Source organism: Rhinolophus ferrumequinum, chromosome 9 (assembly GCF_004115265.2).
Source record: "Rhinolophus ferrumequinum isolate MPI-CBG mRhiFer1 chromosome 9, mRhiFer1_v1.p, whole genome shotgun sequence".
Classification (NCBI taxonomy): domain Eukaryota; kingdom Metazoa; phylum Chordata; class Mammalia; order Chiroptera; family Rhinolophidae; genus Rhinolophus; species Rhinolophus ferrumequinum.
The window spans coordinates 81186336-81213729 of NC_046292.1; the positions used below are offsets into that span (position 1 = coordinate 81186336).

General features: G+C 42.1%; 1 protein-coding gene across 7 annotated transcripts in view; it reads right to left on the bottom strand.

Moving 5' to 3' along the window:
- Positions 1-27394, bottom strand: part of PHACTR1 (phosphatase and actin regulator 1) — a 502857-nt gene that overhangs the window by 173747 nt on the left and 301716 nt on the right. For all 7 annotated transcript variants that reach the window (XM_033114676.1, XM_033114677.1, XM_033114674.1 and 4 more), the window contains one exon: positions 16123-16287. In XM_033114676.1, coding sequence (XP_032970567.1) covers positions 16123-16287 — 165 coding nt within the window. The remainder of the gene's footprint in view (positions 1-16122; positions 16288-27394) is intronic.

Here is a 27394-nt window from a genome sequence, read left to right on the forward strand (position 1 = left end):
AAAGTCTGGAATCCCTCTTAAAATTTTTAATGTTGAGTCACTGCCTATCGGATAAAGTCTGGAATCCCTCATATGACAAAAAGGAGCCTGTGATCTGGTCCCTTCTAAGCCTATTTCATGTCGTCGGTCCCCTTGCCTCAAAATTAATCTTGCTACTGTGGTTCCCATAACTTCTTCAATAAACATTCATGGAGGGCTTGGTTAAAGGAATTTCAATTTTTATATAATTCATCTTAAATAATGAACCATTAGGAAATATTCTGCTATTTCCTCAAGTATTTTTTTTCTTGTGAATCCTGTATCAGAGACCATTTGTAACTAATATGCCTTTATGTTTTCTGCTAGTTTATGCTGGTAATGATATCCAGATATCTTCCAGCTGGCTCTTACTTAAGTTCTCACTAAAGTTCAGTTATACTGATGGGGAAAACAAATGTTGGACTATAAGTGGATTGTAATATTCACACTTGGAGTTTAGAATAAACTACAAAAAAAGAAATTGGTCCGAACAGAGGCCAACGGTCACAGCTTCCTTGAAGAACGTTCCCTGTTCCCTGAGGTACAGATTGTTTAACATTGGAATAGCCTAGAAAACAGCCTACTCTTTTCCTGTTTGATTTCTCACTGACCGCACTTACAACTTAACACTACTATACATCTCTATATTCCAACCCTGCTGAGTGTGAAGTCGTTACTCACTACGTCACATCAGAATGTTTTTAGAAAGCAAGAGTCAAAAAAATATTCACATTCAATGTGCCCCAGAACCAAGTCTCTACCTTAAAGAAGAAAGTACAAAAGAAAAAAATGTGATACACACAGATGTGTGGGGCAGGGTTATTTATAATAGCACACACCCAAGAGAATGATTGAGTCATTAGGAAGGTGACCTGGTTGACTATGAGTAAGAGTTCCACTACAGCATAACACTAACTTAAAAAATTAAAATAAAAGAGCCAGATAAAATTATATTTACCGTGTTTCCCCAAAAATAAGACCTAGCTGGACCATCAGCTCTAATGCATCTTTGGGAGCAAAAATTAACATAAAAGCAGGTCTTATAGTATATTATATTATATAAGACCTGGTCTTATATTGTATTAAAATAAGACCAGTTCTTATATTAATTTTTGCTCCCAAAGAAGCATTAGAGCTGATGGTCCAGCTAGGTCTTATTTTCGGGGAAACACAGTATACTTTGAATTCAACTATGTGAAATTATTATGAGAGAATACAAGCAAATACGTATAAAGGATCATAATTTGTAAGTGTCAGGAAGGGTGAATTTTCTATTTTCAAGCTTTAATGGAATCTATTATTTTTATTTTAAAAACTTCTTTCAAGTTTTCTATTTAGAATCTAAATACAAAATTATAACAGAAATTACATGGAGATGCAATTTTGATGACTTGTTAAATGATTTGTTTAGAGATATTTAGTTACATATATATGATTAGAATTCAGCACACCTGAGCTCACTGGTCTTTACAGAACTACCAGAAACTGATATGACTATGGCCATCAGGGAAGGACCACTATTATGAGTACCTGTAAATATCTACGTGACCCAGATCTATCAAGTGATGTTTCAATCATTCATGAGGCAAAGTTTCTGGTAATGAATCTTGCCAGTTGTCCATGCATGAAATAGAATTTTATGTTATGATGGATACATTGTATAACTTTTATTTTTACATAGGAATATATTATTGTAAAATGATGTTGTGGAATGACAGTTCATAGTTGCTTCGTATAATCTTCATAGAAACATATGGAAATGTAATTAGCATGACGCTCAAACTATCACATTACACCATCCCTTCCTGCACGCTGGGAAGCATTTAAAGGCCCTTTTCAGGGCCTTGAAAACAACAAGCAGTGATAGCAAGCAGCTTCCTACAATTTCAGAGCATCTCACGTCTCTAAGAAACCAGGGAATATAAGGCCAGGCAATATGGAAAGGAACAGCCTTTTTAGAGGACACGAAGATGTTGCTATGCCATAGAAGAGAGTCATTCTCCTTAGAAACTCGTGTTTAATTTGGGGACAAAAGTAGACTAAATGCTACAACAGTCCTCTATGCCAGAATTATATCTACATCTGAACACCATTAGCTCTCCTCTCTGACTTCTACTCCACAAAGACCTCTCACAGCATAACTGCTTAATTATAACATTGTGATTCAACAGGAAAGTCCTCTGAGGCATTTGAGGTTATAAGCCAAGTGCCCCTTCCCCAGGTCAGACTGCCACTCAAAGCAGGTTCTTGGTACACAATGCTTTCTTTCATTCATGTGAGTTCATTAATAACTCACACATTTTGTATTCACACATTGCCCTCACACCACCTGTCCCTTGGGCAAAGAAAAGGAAGTAGAAGACCTTTAAAACTGACCTTCACTGGAAACCTATGTACCATTGTCACCCCAATAAATTTTAATGAAAGAAACAAAACCGACCTTCAGAAACTATTTGATTCATGTGTGGCCTCATAGTCTAGTTTTTTCTCTGTTAAGGTTACTTGATATTTGTTCTAGTCAAACAAGCCCCAAATCATAACTGATTCACTCCTAGAGTCATTCCTATATCTCTAACAACGTAACAAGGAAACCACCACCAACAATATAAATCAACCAACCAACACACAAAGGAAATCCTTTTTTTTAAGAGACAAGTTAATATACATCATATAGGTATCTTTCTCTGCTTCAGGGATGCTAGCCTCAGTCACTGAAATCACCAAGTCCTAGCTTCCATATTATTTTGTTTTCTTAATGAGAGCAGCTTTCTGAACTCAGATGTTTAACACCAATCTATGTAGCTACACATACGCCTTACTTAACCTTTTCACTCTTCATGCTTTCAGGTCGCGTGTAAAAAGAGTATTTCCAAGCAAAGCAGAGAAGCCTTTGGAGTGAGATAGGCTTGCCTCCAGGTCCTGTGGGGCCTCCCCATTCACCAGCCAAGTGATACTGGGCAACTCACTGAGCCTTCCTAAGGCTCATTACCCTCCGCTATAAATCAGTAACTATGAGCAACTGCCTCACAGGACGCTGAGAGCTACATCACAGCGAGTTCAGTGTTTGTTACTTAGTGGGCACGCAACTATTAGCTATTACCATTGTTGGTAGCAGTGCTAAGTGATATTATTAAGTTTATAGTGAATGAAAAAAGTCAAAGGAAAAAGGTCACAGAATGCTGGGCAAACACAGATGAGTGTCTATACAGAGGGTGCCAAAAAATGTATATGCATTTTAAGCAAGGAAAATTGTATTAAAATTGTAATACTCAATATACCGATGACAAGTGATAAATACAAGTCACGTTTGACTTCTGCAATTATAAGAGGTGCTCAAAGTGGTTACCATCAGCATCCAGACACTTCTGATTATGGCGAACTACTGCCTGAGCAACAGTGACCAAAGTGTCCACTGGTAAACATTGTTTTGGCAACCGCGTATTCAAGGGATAGTGGACAAAGGGAAAGCCATGTCTGTAACTGGGCTGCATAAGGAAGTAAAATAGAGACTTGATTCAAAGGTGTCCCAAAGTGAATGAGGACTCATTTCATAAAGTCAGGGTGCTTCTGGAGGGGAAGCCTGTTAAGGCAGAAAGGAGGCATTTGGGGTGCCTGTGGAAAGGTCACGCAGAGGGCTGGCCTCAGGGCGGAGGCTGGACATGCCAATGGAGATGTGAGTCCAGAGCTGCCATACAGGTGGGACCAGCAAGCGGCTGAGAATTTAACGAGCTTCAGAGACACCAGAGCTTTAGATGGGACAAATGAGAAGGACAGGGGAGTGAGAGAAGGAGATGGGAACTAGAGCTGGGGAAGAGGGATAAAGAAAGAAGAATGTGCTGAACATAGAGAAGTGCTCAAGGCGAATCAGATGAGATTTCCAGGCCTGGTCCAGTGGGAGGCAGCAGTAGAGTGTGTGGTGGGCACACCCACCCCCCCGCCCAAGGTCCTGGACGTGGGGAAAGGCACCCGGGCCTGCTGGCATGGGAGCCAATGACGGGGGCAGTCGAGAACTTTGGCAAGTGAGAGGCATGTTGAAAGAAGGGAGAATAAATTATTGGTGGAGGAAACTGGCACTGGGACAGAATTTCCAATCAAGACATCAGATGAAGAAGTGCAGGAGAGGAGGCAGAAACACAATGTAAAGGCTGGGAACAAAGAAATTTAATTCTGTAAAGAAGTGAAGGGAACTTCACTACCATTAATTAATTTAAGCAAAATGGCAGACAGTTGAAGGCCATTCTAATGTTTTTGAGTCTTGGTTCCAATGGTCTCTTCTACTTTCTCTTAGAAGTTAACTGGTAGTTCTGTCCTATTTGTAAAACAGAACTGGCAGCTTTTGTGCAGGTGGCTTCGTATAGAGTGCCCAAACTCCCTGCCTTGCCGGGACAGGCCTGTGTCATGCTTATTTTACTCTCAAAGATGTCCAGGTTTAAAAATAAAGTATATGAGGTATACTGGCACCTTGCACACTTGCCACCGTGCGCTTACATAGGCAGCGCTGTACAAACAGCTCGCTAAGGTTTCATAACCTTGGTATGTCAGTGTCTCACAGCTGTGTTCATATCTACGTGTGGCGGTGTCTTGCTGAGTGGCGTTCATTATTGCTGTTGCGTGTTTTTGTGTGCCATCGTGAGAATGTCTGAGCTTGAATCAGAGCAATGCACAAACATTAAATTGCTTGTTAAACTTGGTAAAAGTGGAAGTGAAATCTGGGACACGTCAGTCCAAGTTTATGGGGATAATGCCATGAAGAAAATGGCAGTACACAAATAGATTAAACATTTTTCTAAGGGGAGAGAACGTGTCACTGATGAAGAGAGGTCAGGGCGGCGAGTAATGAGCACAACTGAAGAAAACATTGCAAAAATTCATCAGATTGTGCTTCAAAATCGTCAGTTGACTGTGAGAAGCATAGCAGACCAGGTAAAAATCAATAGAGAAACAGGAAAATTTTAACTGAAAATTTTGGCATGAGAAAGGTGTGTGCAAAAATGGTCCCGAAGGAGCTCTTGCATCATGACAATGTGCCAGCTCACACAGCACTGTCTGTGAGGGAGTTTTTAGCCAGTAAACAAATAACTGTATTGGAACACCTCCCTACTCACCTGATCTGGCCCCAGTGACTTCTTTCTTTATCCGAAGATAAAGGAAATATTGAAAGGAAAACATTTTGATGACATTCAGGACATCAAGGGTAATATGAGGACAGCTCTGATGGCCATTCCAGAAAGAGTTCCAAAATTACTTTCAAGGGTAGAGTAGGCGCTGGTGTCGGTGCATAGCTTCCTAACGGGAGTACTTCGAAAGTGACCGTAATGATATTTAGCAATGAGGCATATAGCACTTTTTCTAGGATGAGACTGCAAACTTAATTGTCAGACCTTGTATAAGCAGAGTGATGGATCAAGTTCACTTGAAGAGGAAACAACTATCACTTCACAACTCCAGTTCTAGGAAGGTGTTGATTTCCATAGTCTTTAGCCTATACCATTTAATAAAAGTTTTTTTGATTTTTTTAAATCAGAACCACTAAGTCTACTCTGCTTTGTAACCCCTAGATGTTCCCTTTGTGGGTCATGGTGGACACGCAGTTAAGAACATTCTTTGCCAGTCCATGCTTGACCTCTTTTTTAAAGAAATAAAATGCCCCAATTCTTTGGTGAAAAAGAACGTGTGATCCAGTTAGGTGCTGAAAGCTATACAGCTTGGTTTGATGATTTCTTATTAAACTCAGACGCTAAGTAATGCTCTGATTATGTGCACGTTTGTTTTTCCTAATCATGAGAATTATCATTACTGAAAAATGTGTGTAAATATATTTATTTGGCTTAACAGCCATTCTGCTGATGCTTCTATTTTCCTTGGAACGCCAACGTCACGTTAAGGCAAATTTTGCAGCGTGACACAATTCCACCAATCCTCAAAAAACACCTCCCTCAAGCTCATACCGCCTTTTGGTGATTACTACATATTTCTCCTTCTCCCTCCCAGGCAAACTTCTTAAAAGAAGAAGTCTACTTCCTCTCTTCTCATTGACTCCTCAGTCATAGGCTGTGTAAATCCCAGCCTTATGGTTACCCGGACACTGTTCTCCCCAAGGACAGCAACGACGAGTTGTCACTGAGCCCACCCGATACTTCTCGGTCCTTACCATCTTGTCAGGACCTGGCAGAGTGGACCCTCCTCCTTTCTTAAACTCTCTCCTGCTCTGGTCAGGTGACACCTCCGGCCCCTCCTGGCTTTCATCCTAACTCTTTAGTGGGCTTGGTCTGCCTTTTTTGTAGTCTGTGTTGTCTCTGCTGATAGCTTACAGCTCGCAGTCTTCAGGATGCTGTTGCAGCTCCCAGGCTCCCCACTTCACCTTTTCTCCTAGAGTTCCACCTCCCCAGCTTCCACAATCATCCAGGTGCCCACAACCTCCAGATTTGCATTTCCAGCCAGACCTCTCCTGATCCCAGTTCTCTTTGCCCAATGTCTCCTCCATCTTGGATGTCACAGAAGCACACCAAAGCCAGCATGCCCTTGAAATAAATGATCATTTCCCACACAAACCTGCTCCTCTTCAGTGTTCCTGATGCAATGAATGGTGTCTCCACTTATCCAAATGCTCAGTGAGCAACAGAAGAGCAATTCTTTATTCTTCTCTCATCTTCCACGTCCAATCCGTAACTGAGTCTTGCTCATTCTGTCTCCTTAATATCTTTGGCAACTGTTCACAGTCTTCAGTTCCTAATGCCACTATGTTTGTCTAGGCTCTCTGCATTGCTCCCCAACATTCTAATCAACCACCTGCTACTCAGTGTCCCTGTTACTAGAATCAACAGGAACACTTAATATTCTGTTTGCAATGAGGTGTCTTCTGAATTCTGTTACCAGTCAATTTTCTCTCATTACAGACACAAATATGTAGTAGTTATATTACAAACTAGAAACAGCATTTGGCACCACTCCCAATGTTCCCCATACTATAGAGAATAATCTTGCAAAAGGCAAGTCCTCTGATAGCTTCATTAGGACACTGCATTAGTATAAAGTCCAGACTCCATAACACACTTCATGAAGACCCTTTATGAGTAAGTAGACCCTTGCCCACGTCTTCATCGTCGGTCCTGCCTACTTTCTGTCCCTCCACTCACAATCCTTTTTAGACCATAACATCTTTTTAAGCTATAAATTGCCCATCTCTCCTTCTCTCTTCTCCAGGCTCTCTCACAGTCTGTTCTTTCCCCTAGGAGAGAAGATTCTCTCACATTCATTGCCTCACTCCTTGGTTAAACACCCATTTCTCTAGGAAAACTTTTCTGGTAACTTGTAACTCAGCTGGGTTTGTCTCCTTGGAGTAATTAAAGACACTGTGCATCTCCTGTCATAGCACTGATATTTTACTGTAGCTGCGGGCTGAAATGACCTGTTTTACCCTTAAGACCATAGCCTTTGGGAGGTAGGGGCCATATCTGTCCTCACTGTTGCATTTTTAGGGACAATAGCAGTGTCTGGTACATAGATATATGCAGTAAGCTAAGCTGCTATCCTTTCTGAACTTCCTATTATTTATAGAAGTCTAAAAACCTAAGCTCTGACCAAGCAGAAAACATTACTTGGTTAGCTTGAAAGAAGGGAACTCCAAGGGAACATTAAAGTTAGGGTGCAAAGGCCTAAATCAGCTCTCTTTCAAGCACCCATGTGCCTATTCATGATCATTAAAGTTATTAACCCACCAGTTTTATCTCGTTGACTGAGTGGGAAGAACATAAACGTCCAGCTAAAGAGGTCTGCCGTGATGGTCCATAGATCCTGCGTGGTGGACATACGAGTAGTTGGTCTTATGCTTGATAAGAGGTAAAAATCTCAGTGATTATTAACAGTGATCTTCAATCCTCTACTACAAAAGGATGTCTAGAGAAGCCTTGATATAAAGCTCTCCCTCCAAGAATTGCAAAGACACTCCCCTAGTCACCTGGCACACTAGGAATTCCTAGCAGAGAAGAATTAGCGATGTGGGCAGCAAGAGGAACCAACCATCCTGGATACCAAGACCAGACTCTTCCTGAAGAGCCCACAAGCCCATCACACTAGGTCCAAAGGCAGAATCCAACTTAGACTGTCTTCATTATCCATGAAGCTTTATTTGAAGAGGAATAATTCTAGAGATGGTCTTCCCAGGAAGGGAATCTTGGAACCCTGTGGTGGCTAAAGTGATCAATTATTCTGGGTAAATTGATGGAAGAAATCAAGAAAGCAGTGGCTGGCCCTAAGGGAAAGAGGTAGCCAGAAACTAGGTGAAATAGTTAGCTAACAGGCCACGGGTAACGGTTGGTTCTTGCTCCATTTGGGAGACTGTGGGGTAAGGAGAACCTACAGCAGAAGGCCAGTGAGGCAGAAGGGCCAAATGAGAAGATTGGAGCTCCGTGCTCATGGGACTACCTAAGAATCTCCTGCCCACAAACACTGTTGCATCAGTGTTGTATTGCACAGAAAACACTGGACAAAAGCAAGTAGGCTGTTCCGGGACCCTACAGTGAGTACAAGGGGAGCTCCCAATATATTTCAGGCCTGGCTCTTCATCATTGCTGGCAGTTGGGTGGGGCTGGCGCAAGCAAAGATTCCCAGTTGCGTGGTATGGTAGAGGAACAGGCAACCAAGTAATTACTCCCATTTGAAAGTTGCTGCCTTATTACAACACTATTTTACCTATATTAGGTGGGCTTGCTAATAGCTGGAATGCAACTTTAAAAAGCAACCTCTGAATTTCTAGGAATCAATTAAATTGCAGTACTTTGTTGGCCTAAAAGTATGATGGACTAAGACATCTCAATCTGTGAAAACACAGAGAATCTTCCAAGAAAATATCAATTCAGCAATGAGTTGAATGTTAAACCCAAGAGGAGAGTTCCTTTTGTTTTTTGATTGAAAACGGCAAATTAAATCACAAAATGTTGCAAATGAGATATATAGGCATTTGTCTATTAGCAGATGGAATCACTTACTGCATTTTAAATAACTTCCTGATTTATTCCTCCACCTCAAGAACCTACTCCCATGGTTTTGGTCTGTATTTTGTGTCCACTTTGAAAATCACTAATTCAAGAATGCAGCTGTCCTGCCAGCTTGCGTCTGGCCCCTGCTCTTACTGACTGTTTTAGAATTCTTTGACCCCATTCAAACATAAAGGCTATTGATTTTTCTAATTCCTCTCAACCCACTGGATTTTTCCTTTCTCATCTAATTTAAAGTCCAATACTGCAGTGTGTTGAATTGTGTCCCTCCAAAAGATATGTCCAAATCCTAACTCCTAATACCTGTGAATGTGATCTTACTTGGAAATAAGATCTTTGCAGGTATAACTAAGTTAAGGATCTCTGAATGAGATTATCCTGGCTTAGGGTGGACGCTGAATCCAATGTCTGGTGCCCTTGTAAGAGAATGGAGAGATTTCAGATGCGGGGTGGGGGATGGTGGGGGGAGGCCTTGTGAAAACAGAAGCAGAGATTCGATTTATATGGCTATAAGCCAAGGAACAAAGAGGACTGCCCAGCAGCCACTGGAAGCTAGGAAAGAGGCAGAGGACAGATTCTCCCTCAGAGTCTCCAGCCAGGAGGAACCAACGCTGCCAACACCTTGATTTGGGGCTTCTGGCCTGCAGAACTGTGAGAGAATAATCCTGTTGTTCTAATCAACTAGGTCTGTGGTGATCTGTTGCCCCCTTTCCTTTCTTTTTACCCACCCGGCAAAACTCCAGCCCTGGATAGACCCAACTATCTACTTTACCCATAGCTGTACCTGGATAGCCAAAGCCACTGAAAAAAGTCACCAGTGCTGTATACTTCTAGATTCATGTCACAAATCTGAAATGAGATCAACTCTGCATGCCCCCCTCCTCTCCTGCCTGTGAGAAGATGACCTCACTTATTACCCGGAGAAGCTCAGCCATCAGTAGGGTCAGTCCCAACTTCCTACCTACCTACCTCTGCAGCCAGTCCCTCCGCTTCCCTCCCATTTCAGTGGAGGAGGTGTTCATTACTTCTCTGATACTAAACCTTTTCTATCTGGGCTTTAAATCCCACCCACTCCTAACTTCTCAGCACCCTTACCCGAACTCTTTTGTCTCATATATTTTCTAACTCTTTCTCTCTCCTGAATCTTTCACATTGGCTTGTCGCGCCTATGTCTCTTTCATCATAAAATGACAACAACAAATCAGAAGGCACGCAGACAGTCCCCTCCCAGTCAAATCACACACATACAACTCCTTATAGACACACACATATTTCTTCCATCATCCATCCTTGTCCTACCTTTTTTCCCCACTTCACAGCCAGGCTTCTGGAAAACGTATCCTGATTTTACCCTGTTTCCTACTAATTTCTCATTTCACATGAATGTGGCATCTATCCCCAAACAATCCACCCAGACAGCTTTGGCTAAGTCATCAATGACCTCTAGTGGATCAGAATCACTAAAGTTAATGGGTATTTTCACTTGAGTTCTTCATGGCACTAAACACAGTTAATTGTATCCTCTTGGAAACATTTTCTGACCCTGGCTACTGTCACACCAAATCATTCTGGTTTTCTTCCCACCTCTCTAGCCATTGCCCTTCTGTCTCCTTTCCAGGTTCACCCTCCTCTATCCAATCACTAGTGATGACATTGCTCTTTTGTCTATCAGACTAGCTGACATTTTTCATGTATTCTAGACTTGTTCCATAGCCAATCTCATACACGGTCATCACTGTAATGAACACATATATACAAATGAGCCAACATTTACATATCCAGCCCAGACCTCTCCTTTGAGCTCCATGTATTCAACTGCCAACTTTGGCTATCACCAAGTCAACACAAATTCATACGGAAACTTCTAATCTTACCTCCTCCTCACCCTGCCCTGCCCCTACTCCTCCCAACCTGTCACTATATCCCAAAGGACTCATCCCAGGGAAACGTGACAGTTGTCTTTCTCCCTCCTACATCTGACCTGTCACTAAGTCCTGTCACTTGTTCCTTATGACAGCACCCAAATCCATCCACTTCCACCACAAATATCAGTCCAAGCTACCATCATCTGCCAGTGGCCTCCTACTGGTCTATCTGTAGCTCCTCATACTCTTGTCTAATTTGTTCTACAGGATGCGGTTCAGTGAAGGTCCAATTTTTGGTGCTCTCTCCAGCCTCAGCCCACGCCACACTCCCCGCTCTCCCTTCTCCAGCCGCTGGTCTTGCCTGCTTTCCCAGGCTGCTCGCCTGCTTCTTCTACCGCAGGGACTTCGCGCATGTGGTTCTGCTGTCTGGTGTGCTCATTTTCTAAATTCCTCCCCTTCATCAGATCCCAGATTACACTTCTCTTCCTCAGGGAAGTTTCCCTACCCCTCAGACTGAGTCAAATCGTTCTCTCGTTCTCCCAAGTACCTTTTCTTTCCTGCCCTCATCAAGCTATGACCTCATCTTTCTTCTTGTGATTCGATCACCTACCTCTCCAGCTACACCCGAGGTCAGGCCCCAACAAAGTCTGGTTTTGCTCAGTTACATTCCCAGAGCCAGGTACACGCTCAGCATGTGGTAGGTTCGTAGCACTTTTTTTGTTTGTTTCCCCCACCCCCACCCCCCAAGGCCCTCATGTGCAGGAGAGCTTAGAAGCACAAAGGGAATTGAGGCACACTGTCGATTTCCAGGGCCAACCCCCTGCAGTTTATGATTCTGTTCAGAGGAAACAAAAGCATAACTCCGTGGCATCTTCACAGCTCATTCCTACCAGGTCTTTCTTTCTTTTTTGTTAATATAAATTCAGTCCTCATTTCCAAGGAATTTGGATAAGATGGCTACAGCTGACTATTTGGTGAGGCACTGCCTGTTCTATGTCGGAGGGGATGTTATCATCTGTTTTTGTTCCTGGGGCAGGTGTGGGGATGTGTTGTGGACCCCCATTGCTGATTCCACAAAAGAAGCTGGGCATCGGTTAACGGCTCCCCAGGGCCTGGGCAGAACCTCAGAGGACAGGCTGAAAAGCATGCTGAAATCATCTCCCGCAGGACCCATTATTTTAGGGTCTATGCCTTACTGCTTTTCTCCTACTGACACGAGATGCAGGGGTGTTTCTGAGAGAAACTCTTCGTTTTGTAGTGCTTTCACCACCATCCAGAGCCCTGTCTCTGAGTCTTAATGCTGAAGGCCTTCGACTTGGAATAGCAAGGATATACGAGCTGCATGAGACACCGAGATCTATCTATGAAAAATTCCTATGGTAATTATTGCTGCCAAAATTGAGAAAAATGCTGAGATCATAATTTTCTAATCTTCGTATTGCTATACAACCTGCAAAGCAATACTTCTGGGTGTACCTGGGAAGGTGTATACACAGACATATGCCCTGTAACATGAGTTACAGTAAAACTACAGTATAGCTAATTATGGCAAATTATAAATGTGACTCACCATGGCAATAATAATAACAGGCCAAGTATGCATTATGTTAATGTCCTTTTGTGTGTTCAGAAAAGCATGCAATTTTAAATACAAATATATAATATACATGCAATATATGGACTTACTGTTTATATTTAAAAGTGTGGACATTATTGTACATATGAAAGGACATTATGTACACACATATATAAGACAAATATATACATACCAGCTAAAATTGGCCAACCAATGAACATTCTCACAATCAATCCTCTGTATACTTATTATTTGACTCTTATCTATGCATAGGAGAGTTTGTAATTCAAAGTATTACTTGAACATATATACAATTTATGATGTTATACATCCTTATGTTATTAATATTTTTCTGCTTAACTCTGAAAACTAGCACAGAAAGTCTCTCCTTCCCCAAAATTAGAAATAATATTTCTGAATCCAGTTAAGTACAAAAGATACTATAGTGTAAACCATTCATTTTAAAAAACTAGAATGCCTTCAGTTATATTATGAACCCATCCATCTATTAAGATATAAAGATATTCCATAGTATATCCTCTAGCTTCTCTAATTCAGAAACTGAATGTCTCTTAAAAACAAAACAAAACAAAAAGCAAAGAAAAAAACACAAAACAAGAAAAGAACACTATATACACATCACATTCAGCTGCCAATTTAATCAGTTGGGCCACAGAGATCATAAATACTTGCTAAGAATAAAGATAAGAATGATTAAAATTTCAACTTTCATGGTTGGTACATGTTTTTAAATTCTTTCTCCCCTAGGAGTTCTAAATGAAAATTTTTTCAGACTTTTAATGATTCATGAGTAACTTGATACCACTGTACTTGCATCTATCAAAGGACAATTTTTCCAATATCTCAAAGAAGCCAGCATGATTGATCAAGTTCCTTTTCATGTGAGAAGCACCTCAGCTTTGCCGATGGCCTTGCCAAGCAGACTAAACAAAGCTCTGGGTTTGCCAAGAGGAAATGCGTCTACCACACCATCATTCATGGATTCACGCTGAGAAGCGGCAATGATTTAAATGTATATTTCTATTATTACAAACCACTCTCCGTAGCAAAGTCAGGAAGAACACTGTAAGGGACCCTGTGGAATCTTTGCTATTATTTTTTTCAGTGCTTACAGAACAATCCCTTTTTCTTTCTTGTTCAGATGTCTTATACCTCGCTTTGCTTAAAGGATATACTTAACTAGGTTCCTTTTCTCCAAAGCAATGATCTATGATGTATGATAAAAAAAGATGGTGAATGTTTAAAATAAAAAAAAAATTTATTACAGTAAAAGACACATTGCCATTAATCCCCTCAAAATACTCCCTCTCATGTCAAACACGCTTACCACGCTTACCCTATCATCCTTGACACTTTCTGAAGCAGCTCTGGAAGTCCTCTTTCATGAGTGTCTTTAGTTGTGCTGTTGTAGCTGCCTTGATATCCTGAATCGATTTATAACGTTTACCTTTCATGGTGATTTTGACTTTGGGGAAGAGTCAGAAGTCACAGGCTGCCAGATTCGGTGAATAAGGTGGGTGAGGACACACCGTAATGTTTTTATTTGACAGAAATTGCCATACCAGAAGTGATGTGTGACACAGATCCTTTCTGTTGTGATCACAAAATACTGTGAATGCTGCTGCCGAGTGCCATCCAACAGAAAGACAGGGATTTTCAATACAGGAAGCGGCGTGTCGAACCTTAGTAACAGTGTGTGACAAGTTTCAATTTGTTCATGGCAGTCAGTTGGGTGTGAGCTACAGTTGAGAGAAGGTATGTTTTAAAGTGTGCCCTAAATCATCCTCCATCATGACAATGCTCCATGTCACACATCACTTCTGGTATTTGGCAATTTCTGTCAACTAAAAACATTACAGTGTGTCCTCATCCACCTTATTCACCAGATCTGGCACCGTGTGACTTCTGGCTCTTCCCCAAAATCAAAATGATTTGGAACATCGAGGCAGCCATGACAGCACAACTAAAGACACTCATGAAAGAGGACTTCCAGAACTGCTTCAGAAAGGGGCAAGAATGATGGGATAAGTGTTTTTGAAGCAAGGGAGGGTATTTTCAGGGGGATTAACTGCAATGTGTCTTTTACTGTAATAAGTTTTTTAAAATTTTTATTTAAACATTTACTGCATTTTGTGATCACACCTCGTAAGTGTCCTTTTCTGTGTCACCCAGAGGCTGAGGGGATTCAGAGGAGTCATCCGTTTAGAGTTTCATTTTCAGGTGAATCTCTCAGTGGTGTTCAGGAATGCAAGAATGACACACATGTTCACTTTAACAGATCTGTACCATGACCAAGAGGCTGGAGAATTCAGTCAGGTGAAGGGACTAAGTCAGCAGGGTGACAATTTAAGAGATTCATGGAATTCAGAGGCTCATTCTAACCTTGGGAATTCAGAGGTGATAGCAGCAGGGCATTGGGGCTTCCAGCTAAGAAACAGTCAAAACATGAACTGGGGATGTTTACCAAGAGAACTACTTAAGACTTCAAGACTTTCTGCAGTTTTCCTATGTTTGTTATTCTCTTTCCTACCCCAAAGCAATTAGCATTAAAATTATTGGATCTGTGAACTAGTGTTCAGGTATAAGAAGCAGATCATCTCCTATCTCACAGTTATTTTAGAGGTGAGGAAAAGGGGGAGGGGACCAAGGAACAGAGGAGGTGATAATTCTCAGGAGAGAGAGCAGGCTGAGTTTTTGAGCATATAGAACAAGAAGGAAATAAAAGTGCTAGAGTAGACCCGCAAGACCTGGGCACATAATTAGCGGAAAAAAAAAAATCCAAACAAAAAGAATTTGAATAGCTCTTCTATCATCTCATCTAAAACCAACAGGGTGAAATCAGAACTCTCACTATACATTTCCCTTATACACTCTTTCTAGCTTAAAAAATATCCACGTAGTGTGACATAAACCCTCTACAATTTTAAGTCATACAAAGTACTATTGTTACCCCTATTTTATAGATGGGGAAACGGAGGTACAGAGTTAAATAAATTGAGTAAGGTCATATAAGTACCGCACGTCAGAGCTGGAGCTCGAAGCCAAGTACGCAGACTCCAGAGTCTCTGCTCTTTAACCCCTCAGTTAAAATGACTTGTCCTAACCTCCTTTGCTGTCCACGAGGCTACAAACTGTGTAATTATCTTTGTTATCACAAGGATGCTTTAGTTCTGTTCTACTGTGTCTTCCTGCCATTCTTTCCATGAATAAATGAAAAGAATTATTTATTCAAGATTATTCATCCATGAAATAACTTACTTCCAACATTTTCTGCTGTATGTTGATTTTTACTGGAGCAGTAAAAATAAGGATGAAAAATAAGAAAAGCATTGTGAATACCAGAATGAAAGCGTTCAATTATGGAAAAGGTGAAATTCTAAGTTCAGATATTTATAGATCATATAAAAGTGATAGTTCTTTAATTAAAAAACAACAACAACAAAAAAACTGAGGCACAAGAAAACACATATGATCTAAAAGCTAGTCTCAATCATATTGAAGAATTATTAGAGACAAGAGCCATTGTAAGACTTGATATTTTTCCTTTGGTTCAGACAATCTTCAGTAATTAAATCCTATTAATTAATGTACAGAGTCAATGTCAACAAAAGCCCAATGAGAAATGAAGGAAAAAAAATAATCTTACCTGCAGACGTGTGTTTGAACTTTTCACTTTTCTTCTTCCTCCATTTCCAAGGCTTGAAAATCCTTCCCAGGTTGGCAAATTTACTTCTCCTCCGGATGGGTGGGGTATGGGTACCTGGGACGAGGGAGTCAGAACGCATCGCTGCCAGCCTCTCCACTTCCTCAGCTTGTTTTTCCCGAGAAAAAGATGGAAATAAAGAGAGGAAAAAAAAGTGTTAAAATGGGAGCCTCACAGATGGCCAACATTTTCCATGGTTACAGATAACAGAAACCACGTGACTGAAGTTCCGTTTTTCTTTCTGCCTATTGGAATGGAAGTCATACTACCGTGTGCTCCAGGCGGGGGACAGACAGCCAAACCTTAGGGATTTGGAAGACCCCAACCAAAATTTTCCAACCTTAACTTGGACTTGAGGAGGCGGACAAGGAGGGGAAGAAGAAGGCACACAGCCCTCTTGACACTTCAGAGACTCCCCCACAGGCAGGGAGGGGACATCAGTGTAACTACTGGCCAGCAATTTCTCAAATAAGGCTTGGCAGATGCAATCACTATAACACCGACTGCTGAGGAAAGAGGGAGAAAACATTTATCAACTGTCTGTTCCAGTGCCAAAGATTCCACTACCCACGACCCTCCTTCCTACTATCCTGCTTTACCCATAGCCACAGAAGCACTCGAATCTGGCGAGAGAATGGCTCCTCAGGCTTAGTGACCAATTTTAGAATCACTCGCCCCTGGTTGGATTTTAGAATCGCCTTAATTCTTCTCGGTCACTTTGTTTCTGGCGTTTTGCTTAATTAACAAAAAAAAAAAAAAAAAAAAAAAAAGATTCTTAGAAATTGAGAGCTGAGAGGGACTTTAGGGACCATCTAAACTACTGCCAATAACTTTACATTTGAGGACATTCAAACTCAGAATGCCTAATGGGAGCTCTTCCTTAAAGGTCACAATCGCTGTGACCTCTTCTATCGCTTGGAATAAAATAAACTCTTTTCCAACTTACAGGAGAATTTGCACATCCCAGTGAGGTAAATATAAGTGACTTGAATTTTTAAGACAGGAATAATCAGAGGAAATAACCTCTTTGGCAAAATCAAAGGGGTGGGAGGGTTCGTCTATCCAGAAGGTCAAACTACATGTAGGGCTGTGGCTGACCCCACACCACTCTGCTGGGCCTCTAACGCCATCTTTCAGAAAAATCACATGGACTTTTGCAACACAGGCTGTGCTCAGAAGCTCGATCTTACAGCCTGGTAGTGTGCCTGCGGTCATCTGAAATGGCTTTTAACTCAACAAATATATATGGAACATCTACCATGTTTGGGTGACAGATGATGACAGGTTGGTAAAGATTCCTGGCAGTACAACTGAAAGGATGCAGATGGATTTGAGAAATGTCTGGGAAGCAAAGTCCAGAGTACGAAGTGACTGATTGGGTGGCCTGAGGAAAGGGAAGCGCATGGCTCCTGATGCTCAGATCATGTCAGTGCAGTGGCATCTTCACTCATGGAAACAGGGAACACAGGTTTGCAGGTGAAAGTGGCAATAATTTGGACATGTTGCATGGTGATGGCACTTGAACCTTTGACTACATAGTTCAATGCACTGGTAGCTCTTCTTGTCGATCATTGTAAGTTACCACTTAATAGTGTGCCAGACACTGTGATCATTTCTGGGGTAGACACAAAAATGGGATATGGTTGAGCACAGAGTCTAGAGGAAAAGACAAAGGGCTCAGTGTATAAAATCGGCGAAACAGGAAACCCCATATAATTCAATGGAGGCAGAGGAGAGAGAGACTAATTCGGCTTCGCAGTGTTGGAGAAGACCCCAGGGACATAATGTTTGGCTAGCTTTTAGAAGGGGAGGGACTCTCCCCACATGGGGAAGAGGGAGAAGTGGATCCCTGGAAGAAGAACAGACCCAAAAGGAGCAGAGAGGGCTGACAGAGCATGGCATTCTAGGAACTGCAAGAAACCCAGTGAACCACGAGTGTTGGTTAAGCTGGGAAGACGAGGAGAGGTGGTGGATGGAGGAGTCTAGAGCAGGATCAGAGTCTAGAGCAAACTTTGAAAGGTAATATTAGGCATTTGGGTTTCACCCTATAAGCAGATAAAAAAAAGATGAGAATTTTTAAGTGGAAACTGATATTATTAAGTGCAACAAATATGTGTTGAGTGCTCACTATGTACCAGACACTTAGGCTATGTCAGTAAACAGATAAAAATACCAGCTCATGGAGCTTACACTGGGAGGCAGGCAAGATGGGGAGCAGACAATACACATGAAAACTAAGTAAACTGTAGAGTCTGCTAGAAGATGTGTGCTTTGGAAGAAAAATAAAAAGTAGAACACGGTAAAGGACAGCAAGAGTGTCTAGGTGGGGGAGGGGGTTCAATGTTAATTAGCCTGATTGAGAAGTTACACAATCAGGACACGATTAGATTTATTTCTAGGACTATTACTGAAACAGCAATGGGAACCTGAACAGGAGTGTGAAGAAACAAGTGGCAGAGAGAGTAATAAGGAGGCCCCTGCAATAGTCTTGAGGGATAGTGACTAGAAGCCAAGTAGGGCAGTGACAGAGGGGACACAGAGAGAAGACGACATTCAGCCAGGTGGTAGAACTGACAGATCTTGGTAACTTTCTGGATAAACATGAGGGAGGATAAGGAAGCAAAAATGGCTGAGGTGTTTGCTTTTCATGACTGGGTAGGTAGTGAAGACTTTCCATTTATAAAAGAACTTTGATTGTAAAAGAAAAAAGCAGAATAGGATGGTTGATCAATGACAAGGGCTCTGTAGTCAGATAATACAGTGTTTAGCCACGTTTCTTTGGGGTTTGGATTTTATTGCTGAAGGTAATGGAGAACTATTGAAGGGAAATGTACCAGGATGGGGATCGGAAGACTTGGTCTGGTGAGCAGGCTGAGCTGCCAAAACCAGTGGAGTGTAAGAGCCTGAAGATGTAGAAAAGAGGTGGAGAAGTATATGAAACGGGGTTCTTTGGAGGAGAAAAGAAGGTGGGATCAAAAGTACGTATAGAACTGTTATGGGAAGATTTTATTGCGTTATTGAAAATTTGAACTGGGGCCTCTGATCACAAATGGCAGAGATCAGATGTGGACCTCGGGGAGATGAACCCAGCCCCCGTGGGTACAATGGATTATTGGATGCTGAGGGAAGAAAGTAACGAGTGAGACTTTAAGTAAGTTTGGGTTGCAGGGTGACTGAGGAGAGTAGTTAAACAAACAAACAAAAAACAGCTACAATAAGGCAAGAGAAGGAAGCCAAGCGGAGCACGTAAACAGCCTCTGGAACAACACTGTGGATGTTGGAATTATTCTCATTAAACAGTATCAGCTGTTTGTGTTGGTGCTTTTTCAACAAAGCTCATAGGTAGTGACAACTGCGGGAAACCACACCAAGGAGGTTTTGAGTCCAGGACAGAAGCCAAGACAACAGTCTAGTGATCCGATGTCCACAAGATCACTTTCTTTCGTATCCATCCCCTTTTCCTCATTTCTTACCTTGGTTTATAACCTTATTGTTGCTTGTCCAGATTTTGCAAGTGTCCAAACCTCCATCCCCAACCCCAGTGTTCTGCCTTCAAATCTCTATTTTATAGGGTTGCTGGGTTATTCTTCCAGAAGTCTGCTTTACTCAGAAACTTTGAATGGCTTCTCACAACTTCCAGTACAAAGTTCTCATTTCCTGCCGTGGCCTTCAGGTACCTCACTGGAGCGAGCTGCCCAGCATTACCTTCTAGTCCGTGTGTTCGCACACACCGCAGCCACAATGCAGCACTCCTGCCACAGCAGCCTCATCCTGAGGCCTGCGGGTCCCACTGGGCTTCCAGGGGGCCGTCAGGCAACTGCAGTTATGTGCAAAATTCTCTGTATGTTTGGGTATCTGCATTGGGTTGGAAGAGTTCCATCTTTCTTTTGCTTCTCCAAACAGTCTAAGACACAAACGGTAAAATGTTTAAAGCATCCAGGTTGAGGCTTCTTGGGTTGAGCCAACCTAAAACATCTTGAGCTAAAGGTTAAAGATTATGTATTAAATCCCTCCCCCCAATTTTTTAAATCAAGATGCAGGTTATTCAAGATTGATATCAAGTTCACTCTCATAGTTGGCGCTCAATAATGATTTGCTAACTAAGTAAATGAATGATTCAGCTCATGAAAATCAGAATCACTATTTGTCTTAAAAAATGTATACCACTAGGACCAAAAAACTGTTTTATAATCACATCTTTAAGAAATGAATAAAAATTATTCTGAAATAACCGCATTAATATAATTATAAGAAATTAGGGATGCTTTTGAAAAATCTGGAGTGGCAAGAAGCTGATAGAGCATTATAAAAGCATAATTATAACGCCATAATTAAATGAATCCTTAATAAGTATACTATTAAAATCAGGATGTTTAGCCCTTAAGTACACTAGATTATTGAGCAGACTGGATGACTTCAAGTTTAACTGATTTATATTTTAATCACCCACATTACTTTTTTTCCCCAATTCATCTGACAGCAGGGGCTAGCTCTCAACCTGACTGCTTGGCCACCCAATAATGAAATTGAAAGGCTTAAGAGTAAGGAAAGAGGCCAACTGTGAATACAGTTTGAAGTGGAAGAAAGACAAAAGAAAACAAAACTGAGCTCAGAATAAAGTGGTTGCCGACTAACCGCAGGGACATAAAAGAGAACGGGATGGAGACAAGTGGGAGAGGAAAGGCGTATAGGCCAGGCATGTTTATAAAAACAGGCTTCTTTTGAAACAGATCATAAAAAGACTGCTGTACCCAGGCCCAGTGCTCTCGGAGGTGGCGTCCTCATGCTGCTGAGAAAGGAGACAGCTGTCTGGAGAAAATGCTCACTGAGACATGAATCAGCCTGAATGTCAACTGCCAGGACTGAGAATGCTGAATCAAAAGGTAGTAAGCTGGGCAGCCGAGTGAATTCTGAGAGCTGAGAGAGAAAGGGAGGCTTGGACCAGAATGATCTCTGGGGTCTTTCCCTTACCATCCTCCACGAAAAGACTCTTCTAAGAGACTAGATAGTCCGGGCTCGCTTTCATGACATGACTGGGATTTGCTTTATCTGTAGGGCAAGAAATGGTTGGGAGATGATTTTTCTTTCCCTTTAGAAAAGGAGAGGAAATAATTTATACATCATTTTAATTACTGAGAACCCAAGTAGCAGTGTCTGTCGGTCTACAGACCCCCCCCCCCCGCCCGTGTTTACAACCCGTTGTTGTAGCCTGGGGCTGCTCCTAGTGGGCTCCTAGAGCATGCAAGGAGGGGAGGTGGGGTGGGCCAGGAACACTTCAAATGGCACCCTTACCATTACACAGAGGGTACCAAAAAAATGTATACACACTTTAAAAAAGGAAAAAGCTATTGAAATTGTAATAGTCAATATGTACCAATAACAAAAAATCAATACAAGTCACACTTGACTCCTGCAATTACAAGAGGTGCTCAAAGTGGTTTCCATCAGCGTCCGGACACTTCTGATTATGGCGAACTACTGCTTGAGCAACGTTGACCAAAGTACCTACTTGTACACATTTTTTTGGCACCCCGGTATTTCTCATGGTTGCTTGGTTTTCAAAAGGCTTATCCAAAGAAAGCACCAACTTTGTTTGTTGTCCTGCTGGCCTAGAAAGTGTTAGTCATACACTGTCCCTCTGAGAAGTCTGGCAAGAAGGAAGCCATGGTATGTGTGCTCACTGATGTCTAGTCAACAAGAGAGGCAGATCGGCCAGGACTTCTGGGGCCCCGATGCTAGATCTCTCCATATGTCAAGTGCTCCTAGGATTTTGGAAGGACCTGAAATGCTCACAAATTGGATATCTGCTTCTCAACCCAAAGTGAACACACAAATAGAATGCTTAGGTAGCAGGATCTGATTACATTCGCTTCTCCTTCCAATTTCATTAGAAGGGGTTACATTTTCACCATATTTCACCAAACCTAAGAGTGGGGGCCAAAGATGGGGGTGGAGGTGAAGTTAACTGTCAGTTCACTATACAGAGCTGCCCACGGCCTTGACCTCTCACCTTTCTGCAGCAAGCAGCGTGACCTTTCCTTACAGCTACAAAACGGTGTCATCCAGGTACCTAACCATTTAGGAAATTCTCAACAACTATGGCTTTCCCCTTTTAAAAATGCACTTTCAGTTTTACAGACATGCCTAATGGTAGGGAAATGAAAGGATGATTTGAATTCAGGCATAAGAGAGCAGTATGGTCCCTTTTCACTCCACAAGTTACACTATAGTCTTATAAAGGCCAGATCTCTTTTGAAGAGTTTCTGATCAATCTAGGACTAAACTATATTACCTATGAGGTGTGTCTAACACACCAAAACAAAAAAGAAGTGATGCTTTGTATTCTATGACTAGGAACCTCTGCCTCGTCCCATGAGTTCAGGAGTGGGATGAGGAACCAGACGGGGGGTTGAGGGAGGAGGGCTGGGTGTTAGAGGAGGTAGCCATGGCGACGAAGGGAGGCTCTTCTGCCCAGAAAACACTGACCGGGTGTGAGACCACATAGAAGCCTATCAGGCGCTAGGAGACAAAACAAAACTGCCACACTGACCATGGAGCTATGAAAAGGTTCAGTGCCAGCACAGAGGTGATATCTGGAAACTGACTGGGGTTAATATTGCTGAGTATGGGGACTGGTGAGGTCCTTACCCAACTTCTCCCTCGGTCCTTCATGACCTTCACCATGCTTACCTCGTCTTCCACCCTCAGTGTACCACCCTCTTCTTCCTCATCCCTTAGCATCGAGTCAAAGATGGATCTAATCTGCACATTAGAACTGAGGTATGCATACTGAGACTGGCGAAGCACAGTGTTCATGAGAAGACAACTGCACTTAACGAAAGGTTTATCCATCTCAACCCAAAGTCTGCTTAACTTGAGTATTGCGGGCCCCACTGATGTGGGGGAGAGAGTTCTGGTGTCTCTCCGTTCTCTGGACACACAGGTGGCTGCCTTCTCTACCTGAGAACCACCCGAGGAAACACCGATTACATGCCACACAAAGCCACCTTCACACTCCAGACTCTGCCATCGTGACGTTTGAGTCTTGCCCACTGTACCTCTGGAGGGACACATAGATGTTTACATTGAGAGAGTTGTTAACGTTGTTGCCACAGGAAGGATATTCTTCAGGGTAGAAGACCAGCGGTGTGACTGTACAACACTGCCCTGTGGGTTGGGACACGGTGGGACAGAGAGTGAGGCCGAGAGTAAGCCCACGCTCCTCAGCAGATTCGCTCAGGCAATTGGCCCACTTCCTCCCTTCCTCTTCTTTTTCTGGCTCCAGAGATTTTTGCCTGGTAGGAGGCAATTCTGCCTGCTGCCAGGACCAGGTCCCAAAGAATGCTTTCCTAGGCTTGCCACTGCCTTTGGCACTGTGAACAGGCTGGCACCTTGGCTAAAGGACACAAGGACATTATGCCAGCATGCAGCGGCAGGAAGAGAGAAGGGGAAGTCATGGACCCACGGGACCAAAGATGGCCCAAGTCATATTTCTGTTAATCTCTTAAAGTAGTAATTGAAACCCAAGAGGAATATGAGAATGCCCTTGAGTCCTGTGCCTTAAGATGTATGGATTTTTAAAGGGAGCAAAGGGGTCCGCTCTACTTGTCCTAGAACCGTAAGCCATTGTAACAGAAAGAGGCTATATGACTAACATGGTCTACAGAACTCTGCATACTGTTAACAGGGATTCTGGTTTCCACATAACAGGAAGGGAGGTTCTAACCAGGATCGTGCTTCCTTAGGCATTAATGTTGATGAAAATGATGATGGTAATAATAATAATAATAATAGTATTAATAACAGCTATCACTGTTTAGTCACTCAGTCTGGGCCAGGCACTCACCAAAGCACTTAAAGTATTACCGTATGGGAACTCCTCATTAATCTTATGAGGAAGCTATTATTATCATCACCCTTTTACATTTGGGAAAACTAAAGAGGAACTAAGGAAAAGAAAGGCATAATTCTCGGAAAAAGAGAAACACATGTTATTAAGACTTGTCTGTTTTCAAGAATACCTCTCACTCTATGAAAGCCTGGCTTTTTCAATCTCCATATTACTGACTAAAATATAGGAGGGCTTTAGGGATGATGGAAGGAAGAGCTTCTTTTTGAAAAGGCCACAAAATAGATGCCAACTGATCCTACTCTAGCAAGGAAAAAAAGGGGTGTTATCTGCCTTATCCTAAGATATCATAAAATATATGCATACCTGTATGTACACCCTGAGTCAGTAGGACCTGTGGACATTCTCAACTATGCAGCCACATCACAGGCTACAATTAGGAGCTCAGCAGGTACCAGTTTGATTTGCTTCACTCAGAAAATGCTATACATTGTGTCTAGTGGGCAGGATGTTAGTTTTGAAACCAGGAGGATCGATTTCAGATCCAGAATCTATAGTTTAATAGTTGATGGTGGCTGAGTACTTTTTGGCCTCTCAGCAGATTACATGGGCTCCCTAATTTTCCTTTGGAGAATCATCCGTCCTCCACTCCAGTCTGAGTGGTTCTGGAGAGGAGGATCTCACTCTTGACTCCAGAGGTGGGCACATGACCCAGTGCAGACCAATCAGAACATTGCATTCTCCACCCTCCACCCTTAGCAATTCCTTCAGGAATGAGCAATTGAGCCTGGTCAGGCAATGAGACTCAATTCTGGGTTTTGTTGGGGCTATTGATAGACACGCTCTTCCAACTGGGGCTGTAGGTTAGACAGGCTCTAGCTCAGCCTGATCAAAGCTGGGGCCATAAACTTAAAAACCTTCACTTAGACTTGGTTAATATTAAAAGAATGTCTAGGTCACATTGGTAATTCATATGCTTTGAGAGGAAACAACTCTATTATGTCAAATACTTCATATTTTCTAAGCACTATGCTGAGAGGTTAAAGTGTATATTCCATGACCAGAGTAGTCAATGAACAAATAGCATTGCTAATAGATCAGACAGGTAGGGGGAAAGTCTTATTTGAATTTAAATTTATCCAAGTCTGTGTTGTTACATTTACTGAGATAACAGAAGTTATCAGCAAAGTTCTTTCTGAGATATTGAATACAAAATTCCTGTTTCATCTCCTGGGAATGTAACCTTCAACCACAAAAGCATGCAATGACTACAAAAACGTGAAAAAACATTCTATTGTTCCTTTAATCCATAGTATACATTTGTGTTGGGAATGGAATTTGTTCATTTAAATTGTAAACGAACTCCCAAGTCTGATGTTAATCCAAAGCAACAATCTTTAAATAATGTAGGTTCTTTGCTCATTTTAAAATCTCAGATCCTAAGGTCTGATACTCTTGGGGTAAATAAATAGCGCCTCTCACAGATGGAAATCAAACCTCAACAAAACTTGGTTTCTCCTGCAGGGGTCAGTGAACTCTGTAAAGCCAAATCGTAACTACTTTGAGCTTTATGGGCCATTTAGCTCTGTTGCAAATACTCAACTCTGCTGCTGCAGCATGAAAGCAGCCACAGACAAATGTACACGAATGGGCAAGGCTGTGTTCAATAAAGTTTTATTTACAAAAACAAACAGCCAGCCCTGGGGACCATACTTTGACAACTCTTGTCCAACAGCATGGAGATGCTGGAAATCTTTCTGTCACTTTAAGGGGAAAGTATGCCTGGGAATTGAGCCATTAGAGAAGGGAAAAAAACAAAAAAGCTGAGGGAGGGATGGCTCAGGTGAGACAGACTTCATTACATCATTTGGGCCCCTGGATCCAGCCCTGCCTGAAACTATCTTAACACTGGAGATTTTCTTTATATGAACCAATAAATTCTCTCTCTCTCTCTCTTTTTTTTTTTTTTTTTTTTTTTTTGCTTAAGCCAAAGGGGGTTGGCTTCTCTCTCACTTGCAACCAAAAGGGTTCTAACAAATTCACTGGGTGACCTTAGGAAAGTCTTATCAGCTTGCTCTCCTATAAAATGGGGATAATACTGACTTGTAAGGATTAATACATATTTACTAAAAGCACCCTGTTGGGGAATAGAACAGGAGCTCAATAGAGGTTACCTAAAAATGAAATGTCTCCTCTGGTACCTGGCCAATAGGGCTCCTCTAGGGATGATGTTCCTTCCAATCCACCACTGGGACGTCCCTTAAGGAATTACACGAATGTTGAAAGTTCTGGAGACTCTGAACCGAGCCAAGACCCTTCAGGCTGGTGGATCTCACACTTTAGTGTGTATAAGAATCAACTAAAGTATCCGTTAAAAATTTTGATCCCTGATCTCCATCTTAGATCTGTTGAACCAAGAATGTGAATGCGTAATAAACAACCCACGTAATTTTAAATGGGAGCTAAAAATTTTGATCCCTGATCTCCATCTTAGATCTGTTGAACCAAGAATGTGAATGCGTAATAAACAACCCACGTAATTTTAAATGGGAGCGTTCTGAGAATCGCACTCTGAGAAACATACTAGGACATTCCTACAAAAACCTAGAATCTTACTCTTCTCCCCAACCAAATTCATAGCCTTCCGGAGGTTGGCTAAGGAGTAAGACCCTTAGTATAAAAATTGTCATGCTTCAGGGGCCGGCCTGGTGGCTCAGGCGGTTAGAGCTCCATGCTCCTAACTCCGAAGGCTGCCGGTTTGATTCCCACATGGGCCAGTAGGCTCTCAACCACAAGGTTGCCAGTTCAATTTCTCCAGTCCCACAAGGGATGGTGGGCTCCACCCCCTGCAACTAAGATTGAACACAGCACCTTGAGCTGAGCTGCTTCCCGGATGGCTCAGTTGGTTGGAGCGCGTCCTCTCAACCACAAGGTTGCCAGTTCGATTCCTCGACTCCTGCAAGGGATGCTGGGCTCCGCCCCCTGCAATTAGCAACAGCAACTGAACCTGGAGCTGAGCTGCACCCTCCACAACTAAGACTGAAAGGACAACAACTTGAAGCTGAACGGCACCCTCCACAACTAAGATTGAAAGGACAACAACTTGACTTGGAAAAAAGACCTGGAAGTACACAATGTTCCCTAATAATGTCCTGTTCCCGTTTCCTAATAAAATCTTTAAAACACACACACACACACACACACACACACACACACACACACACACACAATTGTCATGCTTCAGTGGTGCCGGCCAACCCCAAAACCTGCAACTCATTGAGATTCTTTAAAGACGCCTACTGTTCATATAATCCTTTATTCTTTCCCAATGTTTTACATCTATTATCTCATTAGATCTTCATAAAC